General features: G+C 45.1%; 1 protein-coding gene and 2 non-coding genes across 3 annotated transcripts; all 3 read right to left on the bottom strand.

The window, feature by feature from the left end:
* Nucleotides 1-6,866: 6,866 nt before the first annotated feature.
* On the bottom strand, nucleotides 6,867-12,380 carry LOC128712283 (dyslexia-associated protein KIAA0319-like protein). The gene is made up of 7 exons (XM_053807178.1): nucleotides 12,188-12,380; nucleotides 10,214-12,114; nucleotides 9,849-10,148; nucleotides 9,485-9,790; nucleotides 9,179-9,413; nucleotides 8,930-9,097; nucleotides 6,867-7,060 (listed from the first exon to the last, which is right to left on the bottom strand). Exons 1-7 carry the CDS (start codon nucleotides 12,378-12,380, stop codon nucleotides 6,867-6,869), a joined length of 3,297 nt encoding a protein of 1,098 aa, XP_053663153.1.
* Nucleotides 7,176-7,297, bottom strand: LOC128716562 (U5 spliceosomal RNA). The gene has a single exon (XR_008410045.1). It is a non-coding gene; the product is annotated as a U5 spliceosomal RNA (small nuclear RNA).
* On the bottom strand, nucleotides 8,354-8,475 carry LOC128716561 (U5 spliceosomal RNA). Its single transcript, XR_008410044.1, has one exon. It is a non-coding gene; the product is annotated as a U5 spliceosomal RNA (small nuclear RNA).
* Nucleotides 12,381-13,001: the final 621 nt, after the last annotated feature.

The raw sequence follows: 13,001 nt of genomic DNA, 5'->3' as shown, positions 1-13,001 counted from the left end.
TTTGATGCCCTTGCAACGCCGGAACGGTACACAACAAGTGGTAACCATTTACCCTGGCCACCCCATTAACCACCCGGAGACCCGGAGTGAAATTATTCCAGCAAAGCACAACCGCACCCACACCAGCCGACCATGCGATCGCGACCGGCAGTTAATTGCATCACCTACAGGCACAATTAATGCCGACCGCCGTGTGCAGCTGTATCAATCGGCTTAGTCATGCAGGTCCACCGGGCAGCGGTGGGAACACGGGGTGAATGTGAAGCGCTAACTGATTGCCGTTACCGTTCTAGTGCTGGCTGGAATTCCACATAGCCACCAGTCCTGGGTCTGTATTGTATTGTGTGTGTTTGATCCATATGGTACGTGGTGTCCCCCGAAGCCCCAAGTTGTCCAACGGTCAGACGCACAACTACACCGGTCCGGATGGGGGGGAGAAGGTACAAGAATTCAATCATTCACAAGACTGACGTTGATCTTTTGATCTTGAATTTTAGCTAATTGAATTCATAAATACTCGCCTTTCGTTCCTGCAACGACACAAGCGAGCATAAACGAAACTATTCTGACCATGGACGCTAACTACACGAAACAAGTATCTCAACCCCGTTGTTACCCGTTTGTTTATGTTTTCGCTGTCGCTCGCACATCCACAGCAGCTTGCGCGCAAACGGGGAATGCTCGCTGGAATGTGCACAGCGCCCAACAGCGAGTGTGATAGATTAAATTTATCGTTAATTAATGTCGCACTCTCGTGACATATAATCCACTTGGATGTCGTTTTGTGTCGATTCCGGGCAACGTTAACGGCCCGTTCCCGGGTTTGGGGGGGGGGGGGGGGGGGGGGGAGGTGACCTTTGTCTTCCGGGATGGGTCACCCTAGGTTCTGGCAGTACCATGCCATCCCATGCCAAGACCGTTGCATCTTGAGCACATTGGCGAGAACAGTCGGTGGAGTGATGCGTTTTTAATTGAGGCTCTGCAAGAAGATGCTGCAACGGGTTTTTGTCAATTGGCATCCCATCCTCAAGAGTGGTTGGAAACAATAAACACATTCGGGCAGATGTTGTTCTTGTAATAGGCACCGATTTTCGTAACCACTGCACCAAGCTGCTTACTTAACAAGGCTTTGGCAGATCCGGAGATGATCCTATCTGTCAGCATTGCGTTGAATTGAATTGCAGCACTCTAAGCGCCAGTGGAGTGCGCAATGAATCGTTCTTAATCGGCTGTCTAAACGTCGAAAGTGTTCTCAATTTCGGCACATTAAGCAAGAGCAGAACTTCCACCCCACAGGAGTACAACGCCAATCCAACGGTGGTGCTGTTGCCACTTCCAAACAAACACTCGACAAACAGCTTATTAACGCGCTGACATAGCTGGGCCGGGTTCTCCTCCGAAAACAATATTTGTCCCAATACAAACTGGGTACTGTTTGTTCGCAAAAGGTTGAAGTTAAGTGGAGAGAAGCGTTCCAGTTAGCAGAGGCAACCGCTCGGAAAACACTCGCGACGCAAGTGGCCTCCTGACAATCGCCATTTATTGTGATCCAACGTTTGTTTTACCTTCAAACGATCTACTGGGTGCTGTAGAATGGCAGTTTATTTGCTTTCATTAGACACGAGTTCCAACGTGCTATAAACCGGTACCCCTTCTAATTTCAGCCCGTAGTGATCCTCTCCTTCGCGTGGTGTGCATTTTATCATTTTTGTTTGGAAATTTTGTTAAAATTCCACCCCTAATTGCACACACTTGAAGATCAAGCTCCGGCTGTATGCGTCCAACTTTCAAATCAACCCACTTGTTTTTTTTTTTTTGGGAGTTCCAATTTATCTGTCCATTATTTATCAATAATTCAATGCGAAACTAATGCCATGGAAAGTCCGTGAGCGTTTCCTTCCCTTTTCGATTTCATCACGCGGTTTGATCGCATCGTGATTACACCGTTGGCCCCGAAGGTGATGCTCTCGGTAAACTATCTTCACGTCCGGCTCCACCCCTAGCACACCTACCTGCTTCGAAGCTAACCACCAGCAGGAAAGCTGAAACCAGCAGCACTGACACGAATTTGTTGGCCATCACGTTTGTTGGTGCTATTTTATTTTTTGTCTTGAATTTCCTTTCCTTTGGGGTCACACCGATGGTTGGGACGGTATTACACTGTGCACTGAAACCACCAACAGTTGTTAGTGTGTGTGTGTTTTTTTTTTGCTTCACGGTTGATCCTTGGGGGTTCGACACACAATCAACAGCAGCCGAAAATTGCACTCAAAACTTGAAACTGCAAGGAACGAGTATTGCCGCACAGTGCCGCTCGAATCCGAAGCTCGAAATGGGAGTTGCACACGAACAACAAATTTCACTGCAAGCGTGCTCACACGGTGTATTTCCGTTTTGCAAAGGTGTCAAACCCGTAACGGTTGGGATCGTAGCAAGCGTGAACGGGAGCGCGAATATACGTGCGTACGAGCGTAGATCTGTCAAGAGACTAAACATGGCGCGCTAAACACTTTTCCTAAGCAAACGCGCGCCCAGCAAGCTTGAAAGGGGGTTGGGAGGAGGCGTACGCGCACGCGCAACCCCTGTTCCCCCCGCTTCGCGCCGCACCCGTACGAACGCTGAATCGCAAACCCGTACGCGAAGCTTTCGCATGGTGGTTGAAAACAAAAGAGAGACGGAGAGATAGAGAGAGAGAGAGAAAAAGTGTCACACACACACACACACGCATGTCGGTTGTGTAGCGAGTGACGGTGAGTTACAAATGGACGCTGATCGATGTATAAACGGGGTGGCCGCAACCCGCTGGCGTTGTTATGACGCGTGATTTTTGTTTGCTTTCAAGTACACGCATACACAACAGCATCGAAAAATGCGCCAATGGAATGGGCAGCGCGTCCCTAGTAACGCGCGTGGTTTGCGGTGATCGTGCCAATCTACCACTACACAGGGAAGGGCGAATATTTATAGCGGGAGTTGCAAAGATTGGACGCAAAATTGTGGCAGATTTTTGTTTATTTTCTGGTTTTAAACTAGGGAAACTTTGATAAATTGCAATTATTTTTAGTAACAGTGAACGTTAACCATACTTTAATGTGGGTTTTCATAAAATTTATATGAATTTTTAATATTTTTATATTTCATTAACTATAGTTGAAATTACGTGCATAAAACTAATGCATTTATAAAACTTTATTAAAGAAAGCTATTTGTCCTGGACCTGTTGGGGGGCTTGAGCATTGAAATGAAAATAAAATCTCAAAATGGTCACTTTTGAAGACAACATTTGTTGCTTCTTTTACCTGCCCCCTTTACAGAGCCAAATTCCTCTACATCATACGGCTGGTCCGTTCCACAGCGCTCCCAGCGATGCCCGGGCCCAACCTGGGTCGTCGTACACGCACAAGTTTTGACGTCGTCTGTGCGTGGTTCGTAAATCATTTGACGATGATGTAATTTATGTGGTTAGAGCAGGACGCAAGAACAACAACGCGCTGGCACGTGCATCGGCAGAAGAACGCTAGAGCGAAGAGGAAAGCGTGGAACGAAACGCGTTCCTGCACGGCTGTATTAGAGGGGCACGAAACAAAGAGCTACAGTATCGATGGTAACAAAACCGAGATCGAAGCGCTGCCCAACCGTTGGCATCGTGCCAGCAAACAGTCTCCCTCACGATCATCCCTACAGATCGCAGTACCAAGGGTGCGATCGTTGACGATCGCGCGAAGGTCAAGAGGTATCCCAAAAAAAAGGGGCGAACAAACCACCTCACACACACACACACAAATGATGTTTTTAAATAAATGTAACAAACTGCATACCACGATGAAGTTATTCCACGATTGATGAAGTTGGTTTGATTTTCGGTTGTGCTCACAGTTGTGTTTTGACCCATTTGGGAAGCTGCGTGAAGCCACAACATACGGGCAATAAGTGTCGGAAGCAGAAGGAACTCAGAACGCCAGAACTCACAACAAATTGGGGAAACGTTCGCGTGCAACAGATCTGTTTGCTTGCGGGGTTAGTAATGTCTTTGCTGAAACAACATTTCTGCTTGCGCATACTAACTAGGCCAAGGGGCTGTGTATACCAGAATACCGTCCGAGGTTACAATTTCAGTGGGTGGGGGTGGGTGGTCTACTAATGAGTCACTGCTATAAAGAGGGGTTTAATTCAAAAAAATATGCACATGAACATGAAAATCGTTATTTTTGACCCATTTTTGTCGATTTAGACAGTGAAGATGACTACAAACATTAACTGCAATAATTCTGTAGCTTTACATCGAGTCGATAGCATGAATTTGATATGAACGTGAATTTGGTTTTAGCATCTTACTTACTTGCTTGCTTACTTATCTGGTGGTTAAACTCATCCACGGTCTTGGCCTGCTGCAGGAATCCTCTAAATCGCTCACAGGCGTACTTTCTTTTTCGGAGAAAGAACTTTAGGGGTTGGGTTGTCCGGTGTTATTCTCACGACATGATCTTACCACCGGACCCTGGCAAGTTCAATTCGTTGTACGACAGTGTCCATTCTCCTTCCGACACATACGGGACCAAAAATCCTTCTGTGCATCTTCCTTCATGTCTCCACAAAGTCCATGTCCCAGTGACGTGTGTGATTACCGGGACTATATAAGTTCTATATGGTCAAAATCCGGTTTTAGAATTCATTTTGCTTTCCGTAGTCAATTGAATAATTGAGACAGGTACCCCAGGAAGCAACAGGTAGTCCAGTCGTTCGCTTCAGGTAGCCCAAAAACTGGACTACACTTTCTGTTATGCCATCCGCACCCATTCGCCCAAGGGGTTGGGACTAGCCCGTGTACCCAAGCTTGGATACTCATGTTATCACTCTGCACGACGAGGACGTAACGGAATAGGAGTTGAAGAGCCTGTGGGAATTTAAAATAGCTTCGGATCCAACCCCATTGCATAGCTAAACTAAAACTATTTGAGCACATTCCTTCCAACATCAATAGAGTAAATCTGCAGTTTGGTCTAATAAAAAAGTGCTCAAAAAGAAGCTCAAGGCGAAATGTTCCAAAACTGTTTGAATTGCCCAAAAACAGGAAGCTCTTGTCGGCGATCCGTAAACAATGAATACGTCATATTCTCACGCGCAGCAATAGAACTACCATTCGACTCGGTTCACTAGTGACCGATATCGATACGATGATGCATTTGTAAGCGGGACGGTTTAATAAACCCAATAAACCATCACTAAAACTAGTACATTCCATCCGTTGGGTTGGAATTGGATGCATAACTATAGTCAGTTCTGCTGGCAAAACCTTGAGCGTAGTCCACTTCGTGTGCAGCTATGCGAACCCCTAGCTACAGAGCAATATTAACCAGTGCTAATTGATCATGAGCAGTTTAATTCGATGCTGGCTGGACGATCTATGTTTGCTTTTGGGTGGTTGAGGTTTAAAGTTACGCCGCGTAGAGCTTAAAACCACTGATAATTACCCCAATTACCATCGAAGCGCTTCCGTTTGATTGTGAGTGATGCGAAATGAGGGTAAGATTTATGCAAAACTATATGAACCGCACCGCGGTATGATTTTGGTTTAATTTGAAAGGTTGTACATTTAAGTACCCGTATGCAATGGGGTAGAACTAATGTTTAATTGAATTAATGGTTAATAGTTGAAAGATTCCTTCAACTTGAAAAGCGTTGGAGTTCGAATATTTGATGACATGCCCTGCAAATAGTCCGGAATGCTCTTCTTCGTGTGGTGATATAATCACTTTCCAGCTCGATTAATAATAATATAATGATAATATTTCTCGTCCTTTATTATCCTTTATCGCAACGTCCTTCACTCGTTCCTTATACCCAAATGACAGACGACACATAAGTACATCATTACTGCATTTCCGAATCGGTCAGACGCCAATTCGATCGCTTTGTTACCAATTTTAATACTGACCACACTGACTGATCCCCGGAGTTCGGGCAAATGCTTCTAATGCTCCCCCGCTACGCATCTCCACCGCCCCAGCATCTGATTCGGTTGTGTGTGGCGCCATTTGCTCACAGCCCGGTTTGGTACGGGTACGGCGTTATTCTTATGTATTAATACTTTACTTTTCACCTTTACAATTGCACGCCCCAGATACAATATGTGCGTATTTTGTATTGTGTTGTGGCTCTTACTAAAGGTACGGAATATGTTATGATGGAATACATTACAAAAAAAAAGGAACAACACTCATAAGCAATACCTTCAAAAGTACATACACCCTGTGTTGGCGTGGCTGTGTCGTGAAACAGTGGTAGGATTAATTTAAAATGCTCACCTACTCTCTCGCTATGGTAAATGCAACCACTCATAAGAAAGGAACAAATATTATGCATCGTGCTGGTCAATTATGATATCGTTCCTCTTGTTAATCGTACACACGTTGCATTCCGATACTGTCTTGATTAGTTCGATGGCTTGTGAATCACATTAGGTTATTACAATTACTTATACTTCATAAAGCACGTATCATACTGGCATGCTTGGACAGGAATGCGAAGACAGGTAAGCATAGATTCGACCTAGGTGTAATACAATTAACAGAAACAATTATATTAACAGAAACAACAAAAGCATTAAATATGGAATGGAAAGTAAGTTTTGGGTAGAACGTACCACCTCAAATGAATGTTCGTTATACATACTTCAAAATCACTACAAGCGCATTAGGAACGTATTGGTAAAGAAATTTCTTCAGACTAGCTGTATCCAACGCACCAGGTTTCTAGCCTCATTTCCTCAGCGGTGGCACTGTACTAATTATCGACTCTTCTGACGCGAACGACTTTTCTCGCGTTTGGCCTTACTATTTGTGGTTCGTATTCGTGCTTTCCCGAGCTTAAGCTTTTATGCGTCGTCCCAGGCGCGTAACACCGTACTTAGGGTGACCGCCAGCACCGTTTCGTAGCTCACCGTTCGGCAAGCCCCCATTGCCGGATCGTCCCGGCAAAAGGCCGTTTTGTCGTGAACGGCTCTCGAACAGCACGTCCGAATCGGTTTCGCTGTCGGAAATGGTTGTTCCCGCGCGATTAACTGCAAGAAGAAATAAAAACAATTGTACATTACTTCTATCATACATTTCGACAACTCTATTACGAAGTTAGATCTGTGATTCGATCGCTATATATTTTGTTATTCGATTAGGGCTCGACTCCTGATGGAGTCGAGACGACAAAAATTCAATTTAGACTCATTAGAGTATCCCTCTCCACGGAAATCTTTAGTAAAAGGCGAAAGATTTATTCGACAACTGAAGAGAGATCAGAGTAACCCTCACACGCACTTTCCCAACCACCACACCAACACGCGCCATGCTATGCTAGCGATGCGTGGTTGCCGCTGATGCAGTTGCGTACCTTTCATGTTTTGAAACACATTTTCGTGTGAGAAAAATGCAGTTCTGGACATATCATGTTTCACAATAGAAATAAGTGCTGTACGCTAATAGAATCGCTGTATGAAATAGTTTCCTTCCGTTAAATATTATCAATTTTACTTTTTAACTTCCCATATCGATGTAAACAACCGCACTGCCGGTTGTATTCTCATTTTGCTGCTCTTCTTCGCGTTTTATATTTCTGACAGCGTATGAACAAATGACAGCCCACGTGCAAGCATAAAACATTTGTAGGGCTTTGCACACGGATGAAAAATGTCTGTGGACAGGCGAAACACCCATACAGTGCTGTGTGCAAGTTTAACCCAACTCAATATGAAATGGAATTGCATTATGAAACATCGTTTAGTACAAACATTATCGTTAGTTTGTTTGAGAGTAAATAAATATCGTTGCAGATACATTTTTCTACAATTTAAAAGATTAAAATAAAAAATACTTTTTATCACTGATATCTTTCTACGGTCCCATAATGCGAAAATCGCCTTCATGATGCCTAGAGATTCTTTATGAATGTGAAAAAGATCAAAATTGCTTTTCAAATTTGATGATCTAGTGGACTTATTCTTATTCAATGATATAAACTACAATGTAGCATTTATGTATATCCAATTTTTTTAAATGTCCGTTCGGGATTCATATCTCTATGGTACCATGCCCGCTTCCGCAGGGCTAATTATTGAACTTTGTTATTATTATTATTATTGTCACGGGTAATTCCTGTAATTCCAGTCTGCGATTATCTAACTAATTATCCATGGCATTTCAACATAGACTACGGTTTTAATATTAAATTAGAAGACTAAAATATAATTCACTGTAGCGCAATCGACGAAGCTATCCTCATATTTTCCTTGACTAGTTGCATAATTCCAACATGCAGATTGAGCATCACATGTTTATCCAATTGATTGTTTACGGTTAGGGCTCGACTCCTGATGGAGTCGAGACGACAAAAATTCAATTTAGACTCATTAGAGTATCCCTCTCCACGGAAATCTTTAGTAAAAGGCGAAAGATTTATTCGACAACTGAAGAGAGATCAGAGTAACCCTCACACGCACTTTCCAAACCACCACACCAACACGCGCCATGCTATGCTAGCGATGCGTGGCTACACTGTACGCATGCACATCTCATGTCCTCTTGTCAATGCCGCCTGTTTATCGGGCGGCGGCACATCATCGCAAATAAAACCAACTTTCTTGCACTAAACCTCTCCACAAATCATTGAACTCATCAACACGTAACTGCCCATCCAAGTAATCACACTTTGCACAGGAATTTGCTACATTTTCAATTTCGTCGCTAGAATCTATCGCAACAAAAAACTTGTGTTGTTATCGCTGTTGCAATGACAACCATTAGTTCCCCATTGCGTAGCACAGCAAATGTGCATCACATTTGTAGCGCTTCACAAATGTTTTGTACGGTTTTATCATTGCAGATGTTTGAACCACATTATTCAATCCCTTTAAAATGCATTTTTTTTCATCAATACTCACATGAAGGCAATTCTTCGTCGTGCGTTTGCAGCAGCGAATACTTTTGCGGCTTTGGTCTCGTGCGTGGTTTCGCCGACCGTCGGCAAAAGCAGGTAATACCCCAACAGATTCCGGATAGCACAAAAAACACTATCAGTACACCGACAATCACGTACAGTATGGACCAATCTGTAGCAACAAAACAAACAAACCCGTTTTCCTTAGTTATTCGACTATCCATTACAATCTGCGTGTTCCCCGCATACATACCACAGTTTGCCTCAGCAATACCCCAGAAATAGAAAATATCCGGCATCCAAAAGCTTTGGCAGATGCATTCGCGGGTTTCCGCATTGCAAACCCCATGTCCGGAGCAATCGTTCTGGCATACGGTCGTGCGTATGCCGATTACCGACGTTCCCAGTATCGTATAGTCGCGCCAAAACTTTTCCTTCAGTATTCGCTCAACTTCGAGCGCTGGCATCAGCTCCTGTTTATCCTTTTCCTATCGAACGTAAACAGCAAAAACGTTACATTTATAACTTTCTACATCCTCTCCGGAAAAGTGGCTTTTACCTCGAGGCCGTATTTTTTCTGCACGTAAAATACAATTACCACCTGCCCGGTTCTTGGTTCCACTTTTAGTTCTCTAACGTGCAATTTCGCCATATTGTCACCAATGAGCAGGGTTAGCTTTTGTTCGATCGAATCCAACTCGGTTGCAGTTAGCACGGTCGCTTCCGTTGTAATCGTTACTTCAACCAGGCTCATGAGCAACGGATCGGGATGTACTATGATACTCACGGTATCAGATGCGGACAAGCCTTGTCCATCGTATACAGTCAACTTAAACACGTACCGTCCAGTGACGATGTTCGTTAACTACAAGTACAACATTATATACTGTGTGGCACCTTTGTGTGATTCCTTGTAAACTTACCATCAGAACCGGTTTGTTATCACTATCGCCGATTACAGTGCCCAATGCTAAACTGCTCGGTTCTCGCGTCCAACTGTACCGCGCGATACCAAGATCATCGCTCGATCGACTTCCATTCAGTACGAGTACGTTCGTGGGCAGTGTTACCGTCTGATCGCCACCCGCATTCGCTATCGGAGCTGTATTCTTTTCTTGCACCACCGTAATGCGAACTCGATCGCTTGCATTGTTGTTCGCTTCGTCCGAAACGATCAGCTCGAACACGTAGTCGCCTACCGTCATTGTGGTTGCATTTGCTATCTGCAACAGTTAACATAAAGGGCTCAGATTCATTACATACTTTCCACGGTTAGGAACACACTTACGGAAGCATTCGCATTCTCGATCAACGCCGTATTCGGTCCCGATATCTGCTGCCAGTAGTATGTGCTGATCTTAATATCATCGCTCGATTCACTCCCATTAAGCGCAACCCAGGTTTGGGGCAGATAGATCGTGGTACCGTTTACACCTGCCTTCGCCACCGGTGGACGGTTTGTTGGTGGTTTAACGAACACGTGCACCATCGAGGTGGAACTTTGGTTCTTCGCGTCCGTCACCTTCAACTCGAAGGCGTACACACCCTCCTCTAGGTTGGACAGCTGCAGAAACGGTGTCCTCGTATTCTGCATATCGACCGCCTTCGATTGGTTAGTGCTGATCTTGGTCCACTCCCAGGCCACGATCCCATTATCGTCCTTCGACAGTGACCCATTCAGTGTGACGTTATTGTTCGGAAGGTAAAGAATTACGTTCTTGCCTGCATTCGCTTCCGGTGGGTAATCGATCTCCTTCAGCACCTGTATGATGGCCGTCGTACTATTGCTCAGTCCCTGCTCGTCCACAACGGTCAGATTGAACGTATAGTTGCCAGCGATCGTGAGATCCTTCAGCTGGAGCGTGCTCACTTCGGGCAGCTCGGGTTGATAACCGAGCGGACCCTGCGCTAAAACCCACTGCCAGCGTATAATTTTTACATCGTCGCTTGATGCACTACCATCAAGGATTGCTTCATGGTTGGGCAATCGTACCGGTTGATTTGCTGGTGTTATTACCGCCCGCGGAGGTTTGTTAATTTTCTGCTCCGGCAGTACGGTAATGTTCATGAACGCTTCACCATACGAACCGTTCTGACCGCTGACCGTTACCTTGAACTGATACAATCCTTCCGCCAATCCGGACAACTTGGCGATCGATTTCGTCTGATCTGCTATCGTGCTGTTACTGTCACCTTTCGGTTGCGATACCAACGTCCACAGGTAGTTGTACTTGTCTCCGCTCGTTTTTTCGTCCGGTATTACGTATGCGGACAATGTCGCTTCGTTGGTCGGCAAACGGACATCCTTGGAAGCGACCGAAACGGTGAGTTCTTTCGTAGTGCTCGAACGTATCGGTGACAGTGGAGGTTCCACTTCCGTATCATCATTCCCAATACCCATGGTTAGCTTCTGGGCGGATAACATTTGCGGGACTACTCGGTCCTGTTGCTGCTGGTGCTGCTCCGCTAGTTGTTCTTTCGAGAGACAAACATCCTTTTCGCTTCGTTCGAATCCTTCCGGGCAGGTACATATACCGTGCCGCAGGTTGGGAACAACACGCAAACACACTTCGTTCCGTGGACATGATTCTTCGCGCGCCACATCACACGGTCTCATCGAACCGAGCGCTTTTGACTCGGAATAATACTTGCTCTCTTCCGCTTCTTCATCGTACTGATCGCGAATGTAGTTGTTGGCATACTTTTCAAACCCTGCGCCGGGTGTACCGTAGTCAAGCGATTTGTACGGACCCCGATAAATATCCTCTACCGATGGGAGTCCATACTTCTCCTCACCCCGAGCCCTCGGTACTCCGTTCGCAAGGTTATACATTTCCGTCAGCTTGCCCAACAAGTTTTCCTCCCCTTCGTCCTCCGGTATCCGAACCGGTGGAACTGCTCCATTCGCTAGCAGTCGCTTCTCCTGTGCTTTCTTTAACACCTCCCACCAGCTGGCTTCTACACGCGATGCATCCTCGATCGGGTTTACCAGCACCATGCGCAACGTGGAGGACGTTTCCTTTTTCGCCGGAAGGCACAAATCATTGCTGATGCACTTGACATGATAACAGGTCTGGTTAAATATGAATGCCGTGTGACAGTTTGGCCCCTTCACGCAGCAATCCCGCACACAATCTTCCAGCGTGGTGGCCTTCGAATTTTCAGTAAAGTTTCCGGCATTTTTATTACCTGTAAAAAAAAGAAAACAAACGACACAGGTGTCGTTAGTATTTCCCCGGAAAATAACTACATCGTATCTTACCAATCGGTGCATATCCTTCAAACACGTAATGCATCATGCGAGGACACTTTTCAATGCCGGATAGTTCCGAAGCTTCCGATGCCACTCGTGGGTCTTCCTTCCTTACCTCATCAAGGCCACAGTTGACCCACGGAATGGTGACCAACATCAGACATACGAAACGAACCCATTCGCGTAACGAAATACCATCCATGGCCACCTGTTTTTAATGAAATCCTGTTGCTATGCTTATTCTCCCGCGCTCCAGCCCGGTTGCCACTCTGCCTCCTTGATTGGCGTGTTTTTGCTCGGTACATTCACTTTCTCCGTCGTATTAACGATGCGTGTTGCCTTGGGCCGTGTTGCACTGCAATGCACTTATTTTCAGCTCGTTCGCAAATCTGTCCGGTGCATTGTAATTGCACCTTCATACAGCTCGTTAATGTCCTGGCGGATTCTTTACCAACGTTTTCGGTTCACGGGACGAGTGGATGTGTCGTATTATTGATAAAAAAGGAACTGTGCAAATTCCAGACGGCTGACAAAACACACTCGACAAAAACGTCAAACATCGAACGATTTGTTTTGTTATCATTGGATAATGAGGAAAATGCACAGGGTGACTCTGCGAGATTTGATTTGCAAAACACATGTTCGGTGATTTTTAAAAACAGTTTCATCACATTGCAGAACGTTTAACTTGCTAATATATTCTCGATCACAAAGAGATGTTGTGAAGAATTTAGCTAGACTTTCTACAATTTGAGATAATTTCGTTTTAACAACTTTTACTGAGTGTCGAAACTCCGATACAAAATCTTCATTATTCCTCGAT

Source organism: Anopheles marshallii, chromosome 3, assembly GCF_943734725.1.
Source record: "Anopheles marshallii chromosome 3, idAnoMarsDA_429_01, whole genome shotgun sequence".
In the NCBI taxonomy this organism is placed as follows: Eukaryota; Metazoa; Arthropoda; class Insecta; order Diptera; family Culicidae; genus Anopheles; species Anopheles marshallii.
This window is presented reverse-complemented; position numbering and strand designations above follow the sequence as displayed.

Coding starts and splice junctions, on each gene's coding strand:
- LOC128712283 (XM_053807178.1), bottom strand. CDS start 12,380: ATGGATGGTATTTCGTTACGCGAATGGGTTCGTTTCGTATGTCTGATG. Junction 9,791..9,848: donor ATAACAAACCGGTTCTGATG/GTAAGTTTACAA, acceptor TTGTACTTGTAG/TTAACGAACATCGTCACTGG. Junction 9,098..9,178: donor TATTGCTGAGGCAAACTGTG/GTATGTATGCGG, acceptor TTGTTGCTACAG/ATTGGTCCATACTGTACGTG.